Source organism: Parasteatoda tepidariorum, chromosome 8, assembly GCF_982258835.1.
Source record: "Parasteatoda tepidariorum strain Cologne lab strain chromosome 8, Ptep-v5.0, whole genome shotgun sequence".
Taxonomy (NCBI): Eukaryota; Metazoa; Arthropoda; class Arachnida; order Araneae; family Theridiidae; genus Parasteatoda; species Parasteatoda tepidariorum.
Genome location: NC_141762.1, coordinates 5,505,837 through 5,530,707, shown reverse-complemented (window position 1 = coordinate 5,530,707; position 24,871 = coordinate 5,505,837). Strand labels below are relative to the sequence as shown.

Below are 24,871 nucleotides of genomic sequence, written 5' to 3'. Positions count from 1 at the left end.
TTAAAGATATTGATAAATAATTGTTAAAAAGATGTACTCATTTCATGAAATTGTTTTCTATCGATCTAAACAATTTCAACAAGAAATATTTTTTGTGAATTTAACTAGATATTAATATTTCTGTGCTAGGATAATTGTAAAATTCGGCTCTTTGTTAATTTTTAATACGCCAGACTGACTGAGAAATTCTTCAGTATATACTAATCTGATAGATCTTTTGTAGGCTTATTATGATCAGCCTATATACCATTGAGCAAGTAAGAAATTTTGTGGAGAATCAGGAGCTTAATCAGACTGATTTGTTTTAGGCTTATTGTAACGAATTATTTTCATACGACTATTTAAAATAAGCCTTTAATACTCTGAATTCATCACAACTTGCCTAAAATAAATCAGACTAATTGAACTATGGATAACATATTTTCTTATTAGCCTTAAGGTGTACCGGTTCACTGAATAAAGCTTACAAAATGCCAGAAGAATTAGAAACTGATAACTTTCTTTATTAGCCTGTATTGCAAAATGTCAGCAGCTGATTTCAAGGAGCTAGATTTATTAAATCAGCTTACGACATGTATATTATTGCACGAAGAAAGGATGTACTTGGTAATGTCAAAGCTTCATTAGTTTTAAAAAATTATGAAAATGGGAAAAAGTCGACAGGTTTCGAGCTCTCAAAAATAAGGGCCCATTTTAAAGACTCGCTAGACGTCAAGAATAAGGGTCTATTTTAAGGACTCGCTAGACTTCAAGAATAAGGGTCTATAAGCACTCGAAACATGTCGATTTTTACCATCTTCATAATTTTTAGAAGCAAGTGAAGTTTTTGCATTATCAAGTATATCGTTCCACTTTAGTTTCTTAAGATTATTCATTTAACATCTTTGATAACACGATATTTAATATTTAATGATTTCAAAAATTATCAGGGAACAGTATTGGATTTTAATACGGTTTCACTTACGGTGCTTTATTAATTCAATTACTGCATAAAAAATGGACATCGATTTTTTCAAAATTATTTTTGGAAAATTTTTAATTTTTATGCATTTAGTTATAGTATCACTCTTACAATAATGTATTCAGTTAAATGTATCTTATCCTTAGATAATATCTTGCGTGAATAATCATCTAATTTTAGTTGTCTTCTCAGCTCTAGTTGTCTTCTCTCTTCATTGGATCCAATCTTGTGACTATATTTTCCAGTTTTTCTATATAACCATCAAGACGCTGATTGAAACAGCAGTTATTGCAACAGATGCACGTAGTTTTTGGCAAAGAGCAATAAGATGCTAATTCTGAACTTTGATTATCCAATACGATATTAAAAAATTGTAATATCTCCTTGAAATTGTGCAAAGTGTGAAGATCCATTTTCATTTTCTTGATTTGCAAAATATTACCGGTGGTATTCATAATTTGCAACAACCATTTCTCTAAAACTTGTTGATTTTCTTCATCCAATATCAACTCTTCACAATTTTCTTTTGAACTGATCGGTGGCAACATTTTGGCTCTTTCCTCGAAAGAGTTAGTTGAGGAGGTGTAATCAAGAAAAATACTTGGATTGTCTGTTGCAATTGCTTCCCCTTGTTGTTCAATTTCAGGCTCGCTATTTACTTTAGGAATTAATGGCTTTTCACTTATGTAACCGAAATATTCTTCATAATTTTCTGATAGAGTGGTTGGAGGTTCAGCATCATGTTCCATCACTGTTTCAGTTTCTTCTCCACGATGCTCAATTTTAGGGTCAAATACTTTTTCAGAGACTGGTGAGATTTCATTTCCAAATCCGAAATATTTTTTATCATATTCAGATATTGCGGTTCGAGATTGGGGATCAGGATCTTGTTTAATTACTATTTCAATTTCTTCTCTTCGATGTTCAATTTTAGGGTTAAATACTTTTTCAGAAACTGGTGAGATTTCATTTCCAAATCCGAGATATTCTTTATCGTATTCAGATATTGTGGTTCGAGATTGTGGCTCAGGATCTTGTTTAATTACTATTTCAATTTCTTCTCCTCGATGTTCAATTTTAGGGTCAAATACTTTTTCAGAAAATGGTGCGATTTCCTTTCCAAACCCGTAATATTCTTCATCGTATTCAGATATTGTGGTTTGAGATTGTGGTTCAGGATCTTGTTTAATTACTGTTTCATTTTCTTCTCCTCGATGTTCAATTTTAGGGTCAAATACTTTTTCAGAAAATGAAGGGATTTCCTTTCCAAACCCGTAATATTCTTCATTGTATTCGGAAATTGTGGTTTGGGATTGTGGTTCAGGATCTTGTTTAATCAATGTTTCAGTTCCATCTCTGCGATGTTCAATTTTAGGGTTAAATATTTTTTCCGAAAATGGTGCGATTTCCTTTCCAAACCCGTAATATTCTTTATCGTATTCAGATATTGTGGTTTGAGATTGTGGTTCAGGATCTTGTTTAATTACTGTTTCATTTTCTTCTCCTCGATGTTCAATTTTAGGGTCAAGTACTTTTTCAGAAAATGAAGGGATTTCCTTTCCAAATCCGTAATATTCTTTATTGTATTCGGAAATTGTGGTTTGGGATTGTGGTTCAGGATCTTGTTTAATCACTGTTTCAGTTCCATCTCCTCGATGTTCAATTTTAGGATCAAATACTTTTTCAGAAAATGAAGGGATTGCATTTCCAAATCCGTAATATTCTTCATTGTATTCGGAAATTGTGGTTTGGGATTGTGGTTCAGGATCTTGTTTAATCACTGTTTCAGTTCCATCTCCTCGATGTTCAATTTTAGGGTCAAATACTTTTTCAGAAAATGGTGAGATTTCCTTTCCAAACCCGTAATATTCTTTAGCGTATTCAGATATTGTGGTTTGAGATTGTGGTTCAGGATCTTGTTTAATTACTGTTTCATTTTCTTCTCCTCGATGTTCAATATTAGGGTCAAATACTTTTTCAGAAAATGAAGGGATTTCCTTTCCAAATCCGTAATGTTCTTTATCGTATTCGAAAATTGTGGTTCGAGTTTGTGGCTCAGGATCTTGCTTAATTATTGTTTCAATTTCTTTTTCTTGACGTTCTATTTCAAAATCATTTATTTTTTCAGAAAATGATGGGATTTCAATTCTGTAATCGTAATATTCTTTATCGTGTTCTGATGTTATGATTAGGGGTTTCACATTTGGAATATCTTCGGCAATTTTTGGTTCCTCTAAGTTTACAGAAATTTTCCCATTTCCGGGAACATTTTTAGTACTATTTTTTCCTCTAAATATTGAGCTTGCCTCAGTTATTTCCGTTTGATGATTAATTTCAGATTCGGGCAGTTCGTTAAAAACTGGTGTTATTTCTGTAAAATTTCTTTTCTGCATGTTAATTGAATTTTGTAAAATACCAGGATTTGGCGATTCAAGGAAAGGAAAAATCTCATTAATTGCTGTTTTATTATTTAAATCCTGTTCTATTCCAACCACCAAATCATTAGTCTCTCCACTTTTCGGTTTGATTTCCAGATTTATAAGTTGAGTATTGGATTTCACTTTGTTTGGAACGATTTCATAACTAGTTATTTCAATTCTTGGCACTAACGGTATGCGAACTTCATATTTCACGTCTGATTCAATTATGTCACTTTCCTGTGTTTTTAAGGTTTCTTTATGGCTGGGATCTGTCACAATTTCTTTCTGCGTTAATTTGTCTTTATTCATATTTTTAAATTTTTCATTAGATACCGACGATATATTCAAAATGAGTGGTATTTTTTCAAATTGCACTTCTGGGTCCTCTTTTGGTATTTCAATCTCAGTTGTCGATTCCTCGGGAGCTTTACTTTCGGATATTTCGTTAATTATTCGAAAAGTTGTGGGTAAAAAATAATTCCTGAAAACATTAACCAAATTTTTGAAAAAATCCCGATGCTTACTTCTAAAGTTTATGTTTGGACTGGTATTCTTATTCTGTAGAATAATGGATTCATTATTAGGCATCACTGATGGATCATCAGTTTTTTTACTCGAATCGTTCGTGTTTTCAAATAAAGTAACATTCTTTTGATTAGTAATCATTATTTTAGGGTTAGTTGAGTTTATTTCCGACGTGTCAGTTTTTGCTTCAAAATCCTCTCTGTTTGTGTTTTGCTTGTCACGTATGTTCTTTAAAACTAGGGACGATCGGAATAATGCATCAGGCTTTATTGGATATTTTCCATGAACTAAAGAAATGCTATGAGGCTGTTGCTTATTTGTTGCTTGTTCATTTTGCATGCCTTGCAAAACTGCAAGAGAACGAAAAAGTGCATCGGAAGACGTTTCACTTATGCCTGAAGCTGCAGGAATCGTTTTAAAAGTTAGATCAGATTTTTTGTGTGGATTATGCTTGTCAGCCAAGACAACGTTTGACTGAAGTACTGTATCAGGATTCACTTTATTCATCCCGGAAGCTGCATGACGGGATCTGAAAATTCTTTCAGGCATCTCATTCATGCCAAAAGTTGCTTGACTGGATTTGAAAAGTTTCTTACCTAGTTTCTGCATTTCATCAGTCCCAGAATCTGCATCACTGGATCTGAAATGCTTTTCCCCAATTTTGAGCATATCATTCATTCCAGAAGCTGCATGACGGGATCTGAAAAGTTTTTCACTAATTTTCCGCTTATCATTAATTCCAAAAGCTGATTTGAAAAGTGGATTCCTAACGGTTTGCATTTTATTTACTCCCGCAGATGTACGGCTGGATTTGAAAATTTTTTCCTCCATTCTCTGCATATCATTCATTTCAGAAAACGCTTGACTGGATTTGAAAAGTTGTTTGGCCATTGCCTGCATATCATTCATCCCAGGAACTGATTTGAAGCGATGTTTTCCCATTTTCTGCATTTCATTCATTCCAGGAGCTGATTTCAAAAATTGATCTCCAATTTTCTGCATATCATTCCCTCCAGGAGCTGATTTCAAAGACTGATCTCCCATTTTCTGCATTTCATTTATCCCAGGAGCTGATTCGAAAAGTTGTTCTCTCATTTTCCATATTTCATTCATTCCAGGAGCTGATTTCAAAAAATGATCTCCAACTTTCTGCATATCATTCCTTTCAGGAGCTGATTTCAAAGACTGAACTCCCATTTTCTGCATTTCATTTATCCCAGGAGCTGATTCGAAAAGTTGTTCTCTCATTTTCCACATTTCATTCATTCCAGGAGCAGATTTCAAAAATTGATCTCCCATTTTCTGCATTTCATTCAATCCAGGAGCTGATTTGAGAAGTTGTTCTCCCATTTTCTGTATGTCATTCATTCCAGGAGCTGATTTCAGAAATTGATTTCCAATTTTCTGCATTTCATTCATCCCAGGAGCTGATTTGAAAATTTTTTCTCCCATTTTCTGTATGTCATTCATCCCAGGAGCTGATTTCAAAAACTGATCTCCCACTTTCCGCATGTCATTCATTCCAGGAGCTGATTTGAAAAGCTGTTCTCCCATTTTCTGCATATCATTTATTTCAAAAGCTGAAAGAATGTCACTCTTCCCAGAAGAAGCATAATTTTGCAAAAGCCCTGGAAAGTTAAGTATCGATCCAGGATTCATTGCTTGCATTGTACCAGATTCCAAAGCATTTTTCCAGAAGTTTGTTATTGGGTTATCAGATAATGCAGAAGCACCTTTTTTCACGAGATCAGAAATTGTGCCGACTATTTCTCCGAACGATGGTATGTTTACGTCGAATTCAGATGCCTTCGAATATTTAAACAGACTTTCGTCATCGGATTCTTTTGACTTTGAAGAATACGATTCGGGAAAATCTGTTTCCAATCCTCTCTTCTTTGTGATCGAAGCTGACTGAGTTTCGTGTTTGTTATCAGGTGCCATTTCTGAAATGCTCTTAGAACTTTCTCTAAATAATCCATTCAACATCGATTGTTCATTTGAAGGAAGAAGTTCCTTTATACTTGAAAAAAAGTTGGCATACGCTGTCCAAATTAGCAAACTAGGATAGAAAACCAGTAAAAATGAAAAACGCAACATTTTCGATCGAAATAGATAAGAGCAGTGAAAAACTGCAGTCTTAGGAAAAACTTTCTCTTATCATTTCGCCTGAGCACCCATTTATACACCACGCTTAAAACAACTAATGTATTATTTATGAAATAATTATTACTCTTCTTTATTTTGCGATCATTAGCCAGAAAAATGATCCTGAAGTTTGCTTATTGAGAAAGAGAAATTTCAATTGAAATAACTATTAATTATTTGAGCAAACATATTTTTTTGGGGCATCAGAGAAATTAATGATTAAAAAAACAGTCATTAAGCATAAAAGAAACGTTTTCTTGATAAATAGGTTTTTGACATTAAGTGCTGTTCAGATAATTTTGATTTGTGATTATTATTGTTATTCCAGCTGTGCGTACTAGTTAGAAAGGAAATAATCTTTCAAAAACCGTTTGCTTTTTAAACTACTTTTGAGTTGTCTAATTTTTAGTTTTTATTATTTTTGAGAAAAAAATGATAGAAAATTTAAATTGAACGTTCCCTTGTTCGTTCTGTTATATAATCTTTCTATCTTTATATTATTGTTCACAAAGAGTGTAAGAAAAATTAATACATAGTTATTTTTATATTATTCTATATCGTTTGAACAGCAAAATGTGAAATAATTGGGAACTTGCACTTCAAGAAGAAGAAGACCTCTCATATCTACACATGTGACCTATGCGACAGCTAATCTTCATCAGCAAAATGGCGTATTAAAGTTGAGCAAAGTTTCTCTACATAAGTTAGAATGTTAATTAACTCAAAACCAATTAAATTCAGAGCCATATCGCACATCGACTTTAGTTGAAATATAATTCTTTCTCCACTACATCTTTCACTTAACTTAGATTTATTATTTGTTAATGTATTTTATTGTAATCGTGATATATTTTTGTGTTGTGTGCCTGGCAACTTCGATGTATAATTAGTTTAATTATGTTCCACATGACTTCGTGTTAAGGAAATATATTGTGGTAGAATTGAAATCTTTGAGAAAGAGTCCTTATGAGAGAATTTAGAATATGTCACTTAAGAAAACTGATGCTTGACGGTCTAGGCTTACTCGAAATAGAATGGAAAGAACAGTTGCTAACGTAAGCAAATGCCAAATTTCAAAGAGTCATCGGGATCTACATACCCATACTATGTCACTTGCAGGTGTCTCATTGTGATTAATTTATCTATGATATGTACAATATTCTATTTATCATAAAACACTTGTTTAATGTTTAGTATTGAATTTTTTAAAATGTGTATAAATCGCTCTAATCGTTCATTTGAGTAATGCGATGCTTTGAATTGACATGGAAAATAATTAAGCATTTAAAGAATTGACTTGGTGAAGCATTTTTTAAAATTTTCTTAAAAAGAAGTCACTCATTTAAAAAAAAAAAAAGATTGTCTCGTCGAGATTTAAAATATTCTTTAATGTCGCTGAGCTATAGTTAATAAATGCTGGTTCTTAATAGATAAAAATATAGGTCATGAGAAGAATTCTTTTTATCTATGACTTGAAAATTATTTTATAGAATTGTTTTGAACTTGCAAATTTAGGTAAGATTTCCGTATCGTGGCAACTTCCGGGCAGCTGCCCGCGAGAAATTTAAAAATATCACAGAAAGTGACCAACTCGAAGGGTATAACTCATAGCCAACCCCGGGCAAACCTCTACGTGTTTTTTCTATAATAAATTTTTTTTGTAGTTTTTTTTTCGATTAGAATCAATTTGGTGCCTTGGTGTAAATAAAGTTTTAATAGTTGGCGTAAAAATAGATGAAGAAGGATAAAACAAAAGTTAAAGAAAGATAGAAGATAAGATAAAAAAAAAAGTTAATGGAAGATAAAGCATTCGAAATAGTTTTTACGTTTTTAAGACAAGTGCTTGCTTTGTTATTATTTAAATTGGCATTTTCAAAATTTTTTGCGAATTTGAAATATTGCCGTGATTTTGTCAGCCCTTCTTTTGGTTGTTCCATAAGGTTAACTGAATTTTATCTTAATCACATTTCCGTCTTTTGTTCACAGGTTATGCGACATTGGTGATGTTATGGTAAAAAGTAAAGCAATGCGTCATATGTCTACAGCGGTCCCCTCTGACGTACCAAATATTCCAAATATCAGGAGATCTATTTCTGATCCATCAGTGTCAACAAGCAAAAAAGAGGTGAGGAAGCCTAATCTCTTTATAATACAGGGTGTTCCCCATCAAGAAAGGTAAGAACACCCTTAATATATAATTAGAATATTTGTCAAAAATTAAGTAAGAAAATAAGTATACACATTGCGGTTGCAAATTAATCTTTGCGAAACCAAAAGCGCTATCGAAATCTGCATATGCATTGCTGAGGAAGGTGGGATGGAAATATCAATCCCAGTTTGGTTGCCAAAGGAAACAATATTAAAAGACTATTCTTAAGACCTGTTTACACCGTTCAAGTTCTTGAATCCGAGAACTTGGAGGGATTTTGCTCTCCAAGAAATTCGATGATTCGTCAACACTATCCAAGTTCTTGAATGTCACTGATTGGTCGGATGAAAAACCAGCCCATTGTTCATATTCAGCATTATAAAATCATACTTAAATGAATTCGAAATTGCTAAATAAATTCAAATTCAAATAAAATCATAATAACACAAATAGATCCTAACGGATTAATTTATTTGAAGAAAAATTTATGAAAACAGACAACAAAATGACATAATCTGATGCCTGCTTGGTGACGTCACGAAACTTTAGAGGTTAAAAGAGGAAAAACTTGGATGAAAAGTAGAACATGCTCTACTAAAAGTTCTACTATCCAAAGACATGGACCAAGAACTTGGATGATCGCTTATACGATCCACGCTCCAAGCAAAACATGTTTCCGTCAATTTCAATCAATCTTCGTACTAGAACTTGGAGCAAGATCTGTGTTTTAGCAGGCAGTCATTCAGGTCCGCTACAAGTTAAGAAAAGACCATTACGGTATAGAATTTAAGTTATCATACGCTACTGCTCATAGTTCCATTTTATTTCATTAGCAAAATATATAAATATGCCTTCAAAACAATATAAGTATTTTAAAAGTTAAACACGTTTGCCAGAAATTTAATTTGTGCTATCTTTCTCGATATATATTAAAGAATTAAACAAAAGGTTATAGTTTCCTGACATCCTAGACCTGGCGACATATTTCGATAAATAAAGAGAACATTCGTTCGTGTAAAGAAACGATATGGCGTTGCAAGAGCATTGAATTTGATTGGACCGATAAAAGTAGCACGTCTTATTCGGACATACCCTTAACAAATCAAATGCGACATAAGGAATTTTTATTTTTGTTCCTCTGTAGAAGAATATTGTCTGCAAGAAACAATATTTATCATCAGTATCTTTAAATGCGCACAGAAAGGAGTATATTTGTTACGATTTTTAGATATCATTTCTATTAACTTTAATGCTTATGAATTGATTATTCAATAAGTTTTGGTTTCTTCATTTCACGTGAAGAAAGTAAGCAAAAAAAAAAAAAAAAAATCTGCTGTGCAAAGTCGTTTTGAGAGTTAGCGATGTTGATATTCGTTCGTGCTGTGAGCTTTACATCCATTTGGCATGCACTTAGATGCAAACAGGCTCTATCCATACCATAGGGATAATGTTTTCCAGGTTTTTTCAGTTCCACCTTCATCAACAGTTATTCGTTATATTTAGTTAAAGTTCTTGCTTTTGGATCTTGTAATATTAATTAATAAGCGACTCCTAATGTTCAGACATTTTTAACAAGGATTTTGGAAACAAATTTTATTATGCAGCTGTGATTACGGAACATTCTTCATGTGTCCAGAATTAAGGAAATTGTCAAGTTATCACTGTGATTTCGGAACACCCTGTATGAAGATGCTTGCGAGATAGTAATTACGGAATACCTTGTATCTGTCCTTAAATAAGGAGACACATTAACATTTTAGGCAACTTAAAATCTCTCATCATCACGTGGAAAGTCAAAGAAAGTGCATTTCTGTGTACTGTGTGTGATATGTTTCTGTTTCAAAATCAGCCAGAACACTTCTTTGATTTTTGGTATTTATTATAATTCCAATAAAAGATCATTCCACCCCCGTAACAACCAGTTCAATAACACCGTTTGCTTCCGTATACTCATGATTTTGAGCTTAACTCAAAAGACAAAGGAACACAACTAAATCGAGTCGGCACTTTAATAAATTAGCACATTATTAATTATGAGCATTTACGACTGAATAAAAAATTATTCAGGGTATGTACAGTGAGCGAAATAATATAAAATATATAATTGAATAACTTTTGTTCCAATGATCGCATTTTCAGATTTTAAGTATTAATCTTAATGACTTCAAATATGTTGATTAGTTAGTGCTAACTATTAATTAAGCTACGAAATCAGACATAAAAACGCACTTTCTCTAAATAAACATTTTCCTCACATACTTGGATTTCTGATCCTCAAAATTGGGATCAATCTGAAAATTGTGGCCCGAATAATTTAGTCAGGAGAACGGTTTGAAGTTTGGACCCTTAATGTTAACTTAACTTTTTGCGTTTTTGGTCATGTCTTTAAAACTGATTGCACAATTTGAAAAAATAGCATCCATTTATGAATCTTGTTTACCCAATGGTAATTTAATGCAAAAAATGCAACTTTAATAATTATTTATCATTGATTAAATTAATATTGGAAGAAAATTTTTTTAAAAATGAACCAACATTTTCTTCATACCATATTAATCTACAAATTTTTCTTTAGTGAAATCTAAAGTTTTAAATGTCCTTATTAATTGTTTTTATATATCTTCAGAAAAATTAAAATTAATTATTTTTAAAAAAGTAATTTGCCAACACTAAAAATTTTATTTAAATTGAGCGATTGATGCCTAAATTTGGTAAACTTACAAGTAGGACTGGGCTATAAATCGATATATCGCGACATATCGATTTAACACCTGTATCGGCAGGCCGATACAGCGACTTTCGTTCCAGGCGATGCATCAGAAATCTGATTTAAGCCGTCGAGTAAAGAAGACGAATGAAATAGCGATATACGATACAGCGATATAACGATATAGCGATATACGATATAGCGATACAAGACAAGAAAGGGTCTCTTACGTTCCGATGCCAACTCGCGCTGGGGAAGACGATGTACAGTCAGCAAAAAAAAAAAAAAGATATCACCCTGAATAACTTTTGTTCTAATGATCGGATTTTCACGATCTAAGTGTCAATCTTAATGGTTCCCGGGGGTGACCTCAAATATGCTAATTAATTAGTGCTAACTATTAATTAAGTTACGAAATCTGACACAAAAACGTACTTTCTCTGAATAAACATGTATTTTTTTTTACATATTTGGATTCCTAACCTTCAAAATATAGGGGGTAGCCGCAATCTGGGAAATGTGGTCCCTATAGTTTGGTCAGGAGAGCGATCCAAAGTTCGTACCCCTTAATGTTAATTTCGCTTTTTGCGTTTTCAGTCATATTTTCAAAACTAATGAAGCAATTCAAAAAAAATTGCACCCACTCATAAAACTCATTTACCCAAAGATAATTTCATGAAAAAAATAATTTTTAATAATTATTAATTATTTTTTATTATTTAATTAAATTGAGGATGAAAAAATTTTGAATTATAAGGTATGAATTTTTTTATACCATAATAATCTACATATTTTTCAATAGAAAAATCTTAAGTTTCAACTGTTTTTATTTATTAGAAGCTGAAAAAAATTAAAATTAATTATTTTTAAAAAAATAATTTGGCGACAATAAAAAAATGATTAAATAGGGCGATTAATATTAAAATGTGATAAACTTGCGAGGAACTTGACTTCGCGCGCGTAGTGTAAAATTTCATTCATATTTTTTTCGCTAATAATCGTTTGCTAATCTTTTTATTTTTATTTCTTTCAAACTATAAAATACGATGTTTCTTTTTAGTCATTTAATAATGTATTTGTAATTTAGTAAAGAAATTATGAATAAAACATTTTGAATAAAAAACACTTTATTCAACGAATGTCTAGTTTTATAAAGGCGTGCTTCTGATAGAATATGATTATGCACCAGATTGTGCTTACTTAATGTGATTATTTTTTAATTTTCGATTTTCTTTTTCAATAACTGATACAATTTCAATAATATACACACGTATGCATAGATTTGGAATAATATATTTATCAATTTCTTGAATATATATTTTATAATTATTAATACGAATGCGTAGTCAACATTTTTAATCATCTTAAAACTTCCCCCGGTGGCTGAGCGGTAGCGCTTCGCCCTGTCGTTCCTCGGGCCGGGCAAGGCTGACTCAGCCTTTCATCCCTTCAGTGGGTCGATAAATAAGTACCAAGCATGATTGGGAACTAAACACTGGGGGTTCCGCGTTCGGCTGACCACCTGACCGGAACATCTGCTCCTGCACCCCAGAGCCCTAGGTCCAGAAAACTGAGATGGGCATAGTAGGCCTTGGCCCTCCATGGGCTGTCGTGCAGCTGAGTTTAGAGTAGAGTTTTTTAAAACTTCTTTACATCTTATATATCGCCTTAATCTTAAAATAAATTTGTAAATTACCTGTCTATGCGTGTTTCGCAGAATTATTTTTCTAACTTTTTTATTGAATTTTAATGCAATTTTTTTTTAAATTCTATTTTGTATATTTTTTTCCAATAATATACTAATCAATTGTTTAAGTACTTTAATTTATGTTTTTCTTTAAAATAAAATTACTTTTTAAATTATTGCTAAGTTCTTATTGAAAGAAAACTTAAAATTATTGCCAGCTATCTGAGAATTAAATCTTGTTAAGAAATTAAAAATATTCTACTGATCACACTCAATATCATTCGAAGCAGAACAGCTGACTATTTACTAAAAATACTATTGTTTACGAAAAATGAAGATAAATTATTAATTTTATTTTTTTTATTACTTCTTATTTATTCGAGTAATGAAAAGTAAATGCGTATGTGCGCACAGGGGAAAAATTTAACAGATTGTTTTGTTTTTTAAATGAACAAAAAACTATGGGCATGCAATTTTAATTCAACATTCAAAGTTAATCTTGTGCGCTAACCCTTTTAAGTTACCCTTTTGTCTTAAAAAGTTGAAAATATTTTCTTTAAAAGTTGTTTGTATAATTTCTCAACTTTTGCACAGTTCAAAAAAATATTGCTATATCAGGAAAATGTTCGATATGCCTTCTTTTGTTAAACAACTACTAAAATAAAAAATTGCAAAAAGATTTGAAAAATGTGCTATTTTTAGAATCATCATCTCAAAAATTGTTCTTTTACTCCATTTGACTTTTTTCTTCTTAAATAACTTATAATCATAGTTTTAACACACGTTTTGAAGAAATTATGTATACAAATTTCTCCTAATATTTCGTAATAAAAAAACAAGAATATTAATGATTTATTTATACAGTGAAACCTGCCAAGTTGACCACACTTGTAAGTTTTACACCTGAATAAGTTGACCTCAATTATCAAGAACGGAAATTTTCCTACATAATAAAGAAGCAAAACCTTTGTAACTTGACCACCTGTCTATCTTGTATGTTGACCACTGAAATAAGTTAATTTTGTCTAGGAGTATTATGACATTCTATTCCAAAACCCTCGTAAATTGACCAGAAAATAAAAATTCAGAAAATTTTCTGTCATTTCGCAATGTATGTTAATATTTCACTTGTTTGGTGAAATAGTGTAAAAAGCTAATCTAAACCTTTTTGTGAGTTGACCATCTGGGGAAACTGTAGGGAGTCAGCTTTTGACCATTTCTTTCATTCATTCATTGAAAACAGGTGTGTTAGTTGAAAAGTTGCTCTTCCAGTTGCAATAGTGAGCAAATAGGCTTGTATGCGTAGTAATAACAGAATAAATTTTAAAGTGTTAAAATAATTTTGTTTTGTTAAAGTTTTCAATGTTTTCGTGTTCTGATATTTTAAGAAATTATTTTTATTAAACACTTCACATGCATAACTAACAAAATAATTTTTTTTTAAAAGTTAGTTAAATATTAAAATTATTTCTGTGTAACAAATTGAAGTTCGTTTAGGTTTAAACACATTTCTTGAGATATTCATTTGGCCATTTGCTAAATCAAATTTTTACGTCAAGTAAAAAAAAAAATTTTAATGTATAGCAACATGTAGGAAACGAAAAAGTAAACAATGTCCCACCCCTTCTATAAGTTGACCACTTGTCTACGTTGGCCACTAAAACAATGCACATGAAGTGGTCAACTTACCCAAGTTTTACTGTAATTGTTTCATTGAACCAGAGTAGTTAATTGTTTTCGTAATAATCGGTCTTACAACTATTTAACTTAGATTCTTTGGACTAGGCGTCACTTCATGCATGTCTTTCGAGACTGAAATTTCAAAGATAAAATGTAAAAATTACAAGAATGCGTAAGCTGGTTTCAACTAACAAAAAAAAGGGACAAAATCGTTGGCAAAAGAAGTTATCTCATGAAAAGAGTGTCAGAGTTGAAAAATTATTGTAAAAACTGTAACAATTGTTACTCTTGTTTAATTAAGGGTATTATAAACCTAATTTTCGTTTAATCATGTTTTTTAAAGAACTAACGAAAGGAGTGTGTAAATAAACATCAACTCTTTTTACTGCAAACTAAGTTTACTTAATATCATTTGCAAATATTAAGAAGTACAAATTCTTGACTTGCTCCTTAAAATAAAGTTTTATTTTAATCGTAGTTGAAGAAGTACGGATATAGTTAAGGGAGGTATGCGACATTCGGAAAAAAAAAGTCGTGTGATAGAGATAGTTTTAAACAGAACGAATTAGTTCTTTTAATTGAAATGCTGACAATATCATTACAGCATTTTGGTTAACAAGTGCCATGAAAAAAGGTTCTGAACTTAAGATATGGATTTTAATATATTTTCCTATTTACATACCTCCTTGATCTCCGCACCGTTTTAATATTCTGTAAAGCATAAAATGAAATAATGTTGAATAAAAAAATAGATTTCAAATGAAATATTTTATTTTCCTTAATACAGGGTATCTGTTACATTTTAGATTTTCAAATTCATAACTTTTCATGTCTAATTCCAAGAATTTTCATGATTTAACGAAGTTACTATTTTCTCCGATAAAAACAGAATAATAAATTCAAAAAGCATTATAATCACATTATATAAAATAGGTATAACCAAAACACTGCAGTAAGAACCCACTTTAATACAAAACCCCTCTATTTAAGCTTTTAGCTCAATTTCCGCTTTTGGTTTCATATTTTGTAATGTGGCAATCTTTTTCGAAAATATTTTAAATAATTCTTTAAAAATTTCACGTTCATGTAATAAGTTCATTTGAATTCGCAGCTCGCTTTATAGATTTCGTTTCATGTTTTATTCTGTTTCTTCTTTATACTTAATTTTCTGATTTCGCTTGATATTTTTACTTATTGTGTTCCATTATGTTTGTAATTTTTTTGTAAAATTTTTTTGAGTGCTTCTCAAACTATTGCATTGATATATTTTATTTGGGCTATATTGATACAATAATAGAAAGTACTATTTTTTTGCTGATATAATCGTGTAAGCTGATGAAAAGATTATATCTTTTATTTTCCGGATATTTTTAGAATTTTTTTTCCGGTTTCTTGCTGTTTTATTTTTTATTATTATTTTTCTTCCCCCCTTTTTTATTGTTCCGTAATTTTTCCCAAGTTTTTTCTACATTTTGAACTTATTTACTTATTTTATGAGTTCTATTTACTTGCAGCTTATGCGCAATAAATAAAACTTATTATTTTTCGTAATTTTCTTCGTGTTTTTTTTTGTTTTTATTTATTATGATATATATATATCAAAATGCTTTTAAAATGCCTTGTAACATTTATTAAGTTTTACAATTTTATCGAAAATAAATACCGTGATTTCTATAAAATTTTGCGATTATGCATCAGAATAGCTATCTTTTTTCAGGTCCACCTTTGCTTGATCACTTTTTTTTCCTTTCCTAAGAAACTCGAAGTGCGGGGCAAAAGCATTTAACCCTACAACTCTTCATAAATTTATGATAACTTATGGAAATTTGGTTTTAATTCAAAACTGTCATACAAATTACATTAAAACAGCTTTACAAAAATAAATAATGTCAGATAAAAATTCAAAGATTCTATAATCTTGGAGAATCAAAAATAATTTATTAATTTATTTAAATTTCCTTTTTAAAGGAGATTTAAAAAAAAAAAAAAAAAAAAAAAAAAAAAAGCCCAGAAAGCAACGTGAAAAATTCTTTTGGTTGCTTAGCAACGAGAAGCACTATCTTTTCCCATCTTGTCATTCATTCAGTTTCTTTATGGTTGTTATAAATTATTTCCCCTTCTATGGCGAGGTAATTTGGCATATTTTTAAACCATCGCCAGATATATAAATCCCTATTGCGACCTAATTTACAACCCATTTTTTTCGAAATTTTGTCTACCCCCCCTATTTTAAGGGTCAGGATTCCAAATATGTAAAAAAAATACATGTTTATTCAGAGAAAGTACGTTTTTGTGTCTGATTTCGTAACTTAATTAATAGTTAGCACTAATTAATTAGCATATTTGAGGTCACCCCCGGGAACCATTAAGATTGACACTTAGATCGTGAAAATCCGATCACTAGAACAAAAGTTATTCAGGGTGATATATTTTTTTTTTTGCGGACTGTACGTATCGTTATATTGAAACGGCCTTGTTTGATGAGCGGTAGAATCAGAATCAGTTTTGAGAACATATATCGTGATCTCGCATGTTCGTTTCCACACCTCTTAGTTTTTTTTTTCTGCTTTGTCGCTACTTGATATCGTTTCTTGTAGATTATTTTCAGTGGGACTGACTTTGTGATCGTTACCTTGTTCTGAACGTAATCTATTATTGAAAAGAATATATAAGGAAGTGTTTCTTAATTAATTGGTTAAAATTTTTTTTAAACAAAAATTTCTTTTTTATCTTTAAATGTGAAAATTAATTTTGATACTATATGTTTAAATATTATTTTACATTATTGAATTTATTACAAAAGGAAATCTAATTTAAGGTGCCCATAAAGAATTAAATTAAAAAGTAATTCAATTTGTTAGGCTATTTTTTACTTTATTTTAATTTATTAAAAACTTTTTGGATAAAATAATAATTTAATGGGTTTTTATTACTGAGTTTAAATTTATAAATCTTTAGTTGCCTTTATTTCTATAAATAAAATTATAACAAAACTTGTTTTTCCTCTTTTGGATTTGGACATAAGTCAATCAACTTTGTTTATTCAAAAAAATTAGTAATGTTTGCGACTGCGACTTCTTTTTTTTAAATCTTTTAGCACTTTGTTTTATTAAAGATTATAATCGTGTTTTTAATTTTCTTTCAATATTGTCAGTTGAATATATTATCGAATATCATAATTCGTTTGTTTTTATTTTAAAGAAATTAAACCTTACTTTGTGTTTCCTTCAGAATACGGTAATTATTCAATTTAACTTTATTATTTATGTGAAATAATAATGATAAAAAGTAGTGTTGTTTTAAAAGTGTTTTTTTTCTTGTTTAATTTATTTAGCACTTTGTTTTAAGCATACAAATCATTTTTAACGAACTTATTTTTTAAATTTTCTTTCTATATTGTTAGGTAAATGTATTGATAAATTTCAATTTTATTTATTTTTTTATTATTTATTTTTAAACTAATAAATCTTTCGTTATTCACGTGATCATTTTTAGAAAATATAACATTAATATCTTTCTTAAGCAAAGCATAGAAATCAAATTCATAAATTGATTTAAATCAATCTGAGTATGAAGTTTTGATAGAAATCCGACTTTCTGCACCTTACAAGTAAATGAATTTTAAAAATACTATATTGCGATACATCGCTATATCGCGATGCAAAACTGACGATGCACCACGATATAAAATTTCTTATATCGCCCAGTCCTACTTACAAGTAATTTGACTTACGCAAGCCTAGCGTAAATTTCATTCTTGATTTTTTGTTGTTTTGATTTGATATCGTTTTCTTTTTTTAATTATAGAATACTTCTTTTAAGGTCGTCTGCTGTTTTATACTTAATTTAGTAAGGTGATTTGTCGAGTCTGTCGAGTTAAAAGCAAGCTTTTAATTGAGTGTGGTTTGCTTTTTTCAATTTTTGTTTTTAATTATTTCATTCCACAATTGATTCAATTTCAGATGTTTCTAATGCCTATTGCATTTACTAGCAAGCTTGCTTGGTGAAATCAAACGAATTTAGAGGGTTTCATAGAGAGGCTTGTTTTTTTTCTGTGTTGCCATCTATGTCCAAAACTACAACTTCAGTCATACACACGTCACTGCCCGTTTATACGGCGAACCCATTCATACACCCATTCAACAGATCCTAAAAAAATTCCACAGATCCTAATTTTGATACCCCCAGATTGTTAATGCAGTACCCCCAGAGGTATTGATTTGTAATAGAAACATAGTGGATTTTGGGACCCGACAGATTTAAAGTGCACCAATCACCATTTACTACACGGGAAGTCTTCGGTCGGTGGGGATCGAACTCACGACCTCTTGGTCATGGGCCCAACATCTTATCAACCAGACTATCTCGACCGATCAATTTCAATGAAGTGCATAAGTATGCATATGTTTGGAATAATATATTTATCAAGTAATCAATATACATTTTAATAACCACGCAATATAAATATAAACGAAGATACCGGTTATGTAAAAGATATATCGTCTTGAGCTGAACTCTTGTAACATCAACGACCATTATCTTTTTTATTTTAATTTTATTACCGTCGTTGAACAGCCCACCCAATTTTGGGTTCACGACTACTAACGTTCAAATCCGTAGCCTTGTAATTGTGAACCCAATCCAGAAGACAAGGAAACTCCTAGATCAGTACCGCCAGAGGTATGATTTGTTACGGGAACATGGAGAACTTTGTGATTCGACAGATTTAACGTGCATCAGTCACCATTTACTACCCGGGGTATCTTCGGCCGGTGTGGATTGAACCCATGACCTTTTAGACATGGGCCCAGTGCGCTACCAACTAGGCTATCCCGGCTCAACGACTATTATCTGTAATATTGTTGATATTTTAAAAGATGTTTTTCTCTGATGATATTTTTTTCTCTTTCGCAACCAATCTGTTTTTGACAATTTTCAGGCTATTGTCGTAACTCTAAGTGTTAGATAACTCTAGTTTTACTCTTTGTTGTTGTTGATGCTATATGCCGATCCAGCAACCTGATTAGTGAAACAATACGTATTTACGGGAGAGGGTGTGTTTCTTCCTTTTATGTAGCGCCATCTGTGGCCAAGAATATGACTTTTGCCACACACACGTCACAACCCGTTTATAAGGTGTACCCATTCAAACATCCATTCTTTCTTCCACAATCGTAGCTTTGACGTGAACCAGAGAACGATCTATCTCCAATTCTGTGCACCCAGAAGTATGATTTGTCATGGGAACATGGAGGACTTTGTTACTCGATAGATTTAACGCGCACCAGTCAGCATTTGCTACACGGGAAGTCTCCGGTCGACGGGGATCGAACTCACGACCACTAGGATATGGGCCCTACGCCCTGCCAACCAGGCTATTCCGGCTTCGTTCTCTTTGTTAATAGAATAGTTGAGATTTCCCCCCTCTTCGTTACCATGGTTTCGGCAAGTCACAAACCAAAAGAAAAATCAAGTTTTGTTAATTTATTCAATAATAATAAAAGTGTGCTTAAAAGTAATTGAGAGAAACAAATACTATTTGCTTCATTTTTTTTAAAGAACTGCGAATCTATTTTTTTTTTTTTTACCCATCATATTGTTTATTTTGCAGATTGAATTTGTATCTGAAAAGCAATTAGAAAAAGCAGCTCGTTTCAGAATCGCAGCTGAGAAACTTAACGCTGCCCAGGTAAGCTAAGCGTTTTAGGGTTTTTTTCCCTGAAGAATCTAGATTTACAAACCAGAGGATCCCCAACAAAAATTTTAAAGTTGTTCCCTCACATAGGATGGTTTGAGGAGCATCATTGAATGCATCTTTAGAAAATATTTCTCAAGTATATTTTCAGATATTTTATCCGATGCCTGAAATTTGATGTGTTTGGTTACTCAGTATATTATTTCTGTTATTAATGTTTCCCTTTCATGCACAATCTTTTGATGAATGAATTTGGATTATTGAATTTAGTGTCTCTCGATAAATTTTAACAGAAATTGTGTACAAGGTGTAATACGATGAGTATGTTTGTGTGAGTGTATTTGTAAGATAAAGGAAGTGTACTGATTCCAATGTTAAAATGGCTAAATTTTGAGGGCATATTCTTTTCAGAAACTAAGGAATTCTGTTTTTACGAAAAAAGCATGTTCCGCACAATTCTTCTCTATTTCAAAATGATTACAAACATCAGGTTTTATTGAAATTTGAAAATTTTTGCATTTAAAATGAAAGTCGAAAAACATTTTGTTAAAAAAAGAAGGCACATTAACAAAAATTTAAAAAATTCAACGGCTTAAAATATCAAAATAAAAATTAAAAGCGTAATTAGACTAAAAGTATTCATTATAAAAATGAAAATCAGTGCAGCAGATTGTCTTTCATTAAAAAAAAAAAGTAGTTATTTATGAATCATAATAAATATACAGACCTATAATCGCTGGCTTAAAAATGTTTCTTTTCAACTCCCTTATTTGGCGAAATGAAGAACATTCTGTTATCTGTCGTTCATAATTTCTCTCCTTTGTTCTATCTGTATTTTCTACTTGACAATGACTTATAAGCCTATATTGAGCACACAAGTCAGCAAATGTATGTATGTAATTTCAATAAATAAATAATTTCTCTCCCCTTTTTCTAGAGGTTTGATAAAATCAGAAGAAAACTGTTAATGGAAGCAAAAGAAGATTTTGCCTCGACACAGAAAGCAACGGCGTAAGTACTATAACTCATACACGAATCCAGTTTAATTTCATGAAAGCTTTTATCTTTTATTTAATTTGTTGATCTACGGAACAACCATTTTTTGGTTTATCTCTACCCACATTCATTTAAATTCTACCCAGAAGACAGGAGAACTCCCGGATCAAACATTGTGTAATATGGAGAGAACAATCTCTCCTCAGCCTGACAGCAAAGGGATTCTAACCCTTGACAGCATTGTGGTCGGCGTGAGACGGGAACAGAATTCGTAGTGGCCTACCATCGTTGGGATTCAAACCTGGGTTACCTCATTGAGAGGTGAGTGCTTTATCTCCTAAGCCACCGTGACTCACGGGATTGCTATTAATGTAAGAAAAGAATTAAAAGTGTTGTTTAAAAATTAAATGTTTTCAAGTTTCATATGGATAGGAAATATACTTTGATATTCTCAGTCATGCCTTCCTTAGTAGTGAACCATTAATTTTCGATGGAGTTTCAATTATATCCATTAACGACCCCCAACGTGTTTACTTTTTTTTAAACTTAATTTTGAATGAGGATTCTGAAAATATATATTAAAAGCGGTCATTACGGAACACCATGCATAGTTACTATAGTGATTCCGCTAGATTTTACAAGCTACGGGTCCCCAATTTCTGGGCCCTTTTATACCAGAAAGCGGATTCCGATAAATAACAGTATAGATACAAGTTTGAAAGATACGCACGAGGAGTAAATATTTTATATTTAAACTTTTTAAATGTCTTTATTGTTGTTAAAATTGGAGTTTAAAACCTTTTAACCTTCATAAAGCACAAAATTATATGCAAAATCAATTAAATTTGCATTTTAAACGATATTTTAAAAATTAGAACTTTTAGAAAGAGGAGAGGAAGTCTACAAGTTTTAAAGAAAAAAAGGTACAAATGATTTGTAATATTGAACAGACGATAAATTCTCTGCTCCTTAATTTTACACCATACCCTCAAAATAGATATGATGGATAAAGGCATTGCCAAACTGAACATAAAATTTTACGAAAAAGCCACATCTTACTCTGCAGTTAACGAGATCCTCTCATTTGAAAACCTAATGTGTACTTTATTTACAATGAACTTAAGAAAACATCCCTGGGAATGCATGCCTCTGAAAAGGGGGTGGCTTTTCCGCTTTGGTAGCCCGACGACCTGCACGCAAAGTTGAGCACCTTACGAAGTACAACAGTTTAACGAGGATCGATACCACGCGCCCTCGGTGCCTACGCAGTCTTATCAAAGTGGTACTTGACTTCGATGTTCTACTGGGAACTGTGTCTTTGCTAACAGGCCACTGCGGAATGAAGTCCTAATCGAGGAGAGAAACATTAGTCCCATTGCAGCATTGTATTACCTACAGTGACGTGTCATATTCTAAGTATGTCATCTTCATCAAATATCGTATTTTCGTTCAATTTGAGCTTTTAATTCAAGTAGAGCTCTAATTTTATATTATTTATTATTTTATGGTTTTATTACCACATTGAATATTACTATATAGTCATAGTTCACCTGCCATCTAAAATACTTCATTTGAATTTCCACCACATCGATCCAGATCTGGATGAATGGGTGGCAAACGAGCATACTTCTTATATAGTTCAGTTCTTCTTAATGCATTTAATTAATATGTGCATTTTATTTTGTTGTTGTTGTTGTTGTTCATTTACGTCGCACTAGAGCTGCACAATGGGCTATTGACGACGGTCTGGGAGACATCCCTGAGGATGATCCGAAGACATGCCATCACAATTTTGATCCTCTGCAGAGGGGATGGCACCCCCGCTTCGGTAGCCCGACGACCTGCACGCGAAGTCGAGCACTTTACGATAGAACAGTTTAACGAGGACCAATACCGCACACCCTCGGTCCCTACGCAGACTGAACCAAGTGGTCACCCACCCGCACACTGACCGCAGCCAGTGATGCTTGACTTCGGTGATCTGCTGGGAACCGTGTCTTAACGATCAGTCCACTGCGGGACTGCATTTTATTTATAGATAGACAAAACAAGAAAGAATCAAGACTCTTAATTAGATGCAACGGAATTATTTCATCCTTCTGATGTTAGTGCATTATTTTTTCTTTTCTAATTTGCTCCGACACGTCGGGGGTGTTGGTCTTTTCGCGGTGGTGGAAAATACGTCTTCCTGGAGATATTATTTCTCCTCTCCCCTATCCTCTTTTCGGTTTACTAAATGCGCTATAGCGTGTAAGTGGAATCACTGATCCCAAGTTTTTCTCTTTTTTAAGTATTAAAATAAAATACCTTCAACATGAGAAAGATAAGTTTAGCATTTCGTTAATATCGGTTGATAACTCTGTAAAATTTCCATAATTCTTCCTCACGCAATTGCAACTTAGTACACGAAAAAAAATGATCATGAAGACATGTTTGTCCTATCACTTGACTCAATGAGTTACTTACCACATCTTTTGATGTAGTTTAAAATTACCCTCAATGGTCAGCCTGTATGAAGGAAGAATTTGGATTTAAAATAAAATAAATACCATTTTTTTTCCACGTAGGTCAACATTATTGATATTCTACTTCAACTGGGTAGTACTCAGTTAGAGACAGTATCAGGATTTAAAGAATTTGGCTTGAACCTTTTGGCTAAAGGGTCTAGTAAACCCATGAATTTTATTTTTACATTTGCAAGATTTTTTTGCATTCCTCAATGTGTTCATCTAGAGCCGCGGTTGCTCAAAGGGTAGAGCCTCTTGATGAGGTGATCCCCTCCATGGTGGGCAGGCCCGGTCTGGCCTGAGGGCCGGTTGGACCGAGCCAGAAGCGCAAAATTTCTTTTTATATATTGCATGAATTTCAAATAATATTGCGCAAATAATAATTATATTTAATAACATATATATGATATATGTAGTAATAATATTGTTTTAATATACAGAGTGATTCAGATCATGCGTGCCACCCATTTTTTTCGAGAATGAAAATAATCAATTTGAAATAAAAAATCTAATGACTAAATCGACCCCAAGGAATTCAATAGTGATCTTTTCAATTCCCGGAAGTACCGGAATTTGAACACAGTTTTGATTTTTTAAATGAAAACCTATATCTTATTTGGCATCATTGGAGAGGGTTTTCGAAAAAAAGTAACTTTCACTTGAAATTTTTTTACATCTCCTACTGTTCTCAAGATAATAGATACGAAAAAAGTTCTGATTATTCACTTCAATTTATAATTTTTATCAAAAATAATTCACTTAAATTATCAAAATCGCTTCAATTTTTCGAAAACATGGGAAGAAAAGCACAAAGGTATTTTAATGAAGGTAAAAGACATTATGACGAAAAATTTTTTTTTTAGTGAATGTGTCAAAATCTATTTAATATGTATTTTTTCTTATCTATTATCTTGAAAATAGTAGGAGATATTAAAAAATATTTTAAGTAAAAGTTATTTCTTTTCAAAAACTCTCTCCAATGATGCCAAATAAGATATAGGTTTTCATTTAAAAAATATATGAAATATCGTGTAGGGCAATTCCATGAAAAAGGGGAAAAGCATTGGAAAATTCAAATAAGAATAATGTTATCATTTTGGATGTTTTCTGAATTAGAAAGGTTTGAAGTTTGATAATTTATAATTATTTTTTTTTTTGAGAATTCAGTTTTTTAGTGATGGTAACCCATTGAACATTGGCGTTTATTTGTTCTGATTTGGGTGAAGAACATGGTCAGTTTTTGAAAATCAGTAAGTTAACATTATTTTAATTTCAAAATGTTCCAAAGAATAAATATTGTTTATTACACTTAATAGAAATATTGTGCAGTGTTAAAATAAGTTTTTGTTGCTAAATTCACTTAATCATATAAATTTCAACTAAACATTAATGCATGTAA

At 31.7% G+C, this 24,871-nt stretch overlaps 1 protein-coding gene across 1 annotated transcript in view; it reads left to right on the top strand.

The window, feature by feature from the left end:
- The window catches only part of LOC107442036 (phospholipase D1), a 106,640-nt gene that overhangs the window by 31,876 nt on the left and 49,893 nt on the right, over positions 1-24,871 (top strand). Inside the window, exons 10-12 of the mRNA XM_087149751.1 lie at positions 8,038-8,176; positions 19,886-19,963; positions 20,907-20,980. Coding sequence (XP_087005877.1) covers positions 8,038-8,176; positions 19,886-19,963; positions 20,907-20,980 — 291 coding nt within the window. The remainder of the gene's footprint in view (positions 1-8,037; positions 8,177-19,885; positions 19,964-20,906; positions 20,981-24,871) is intronic.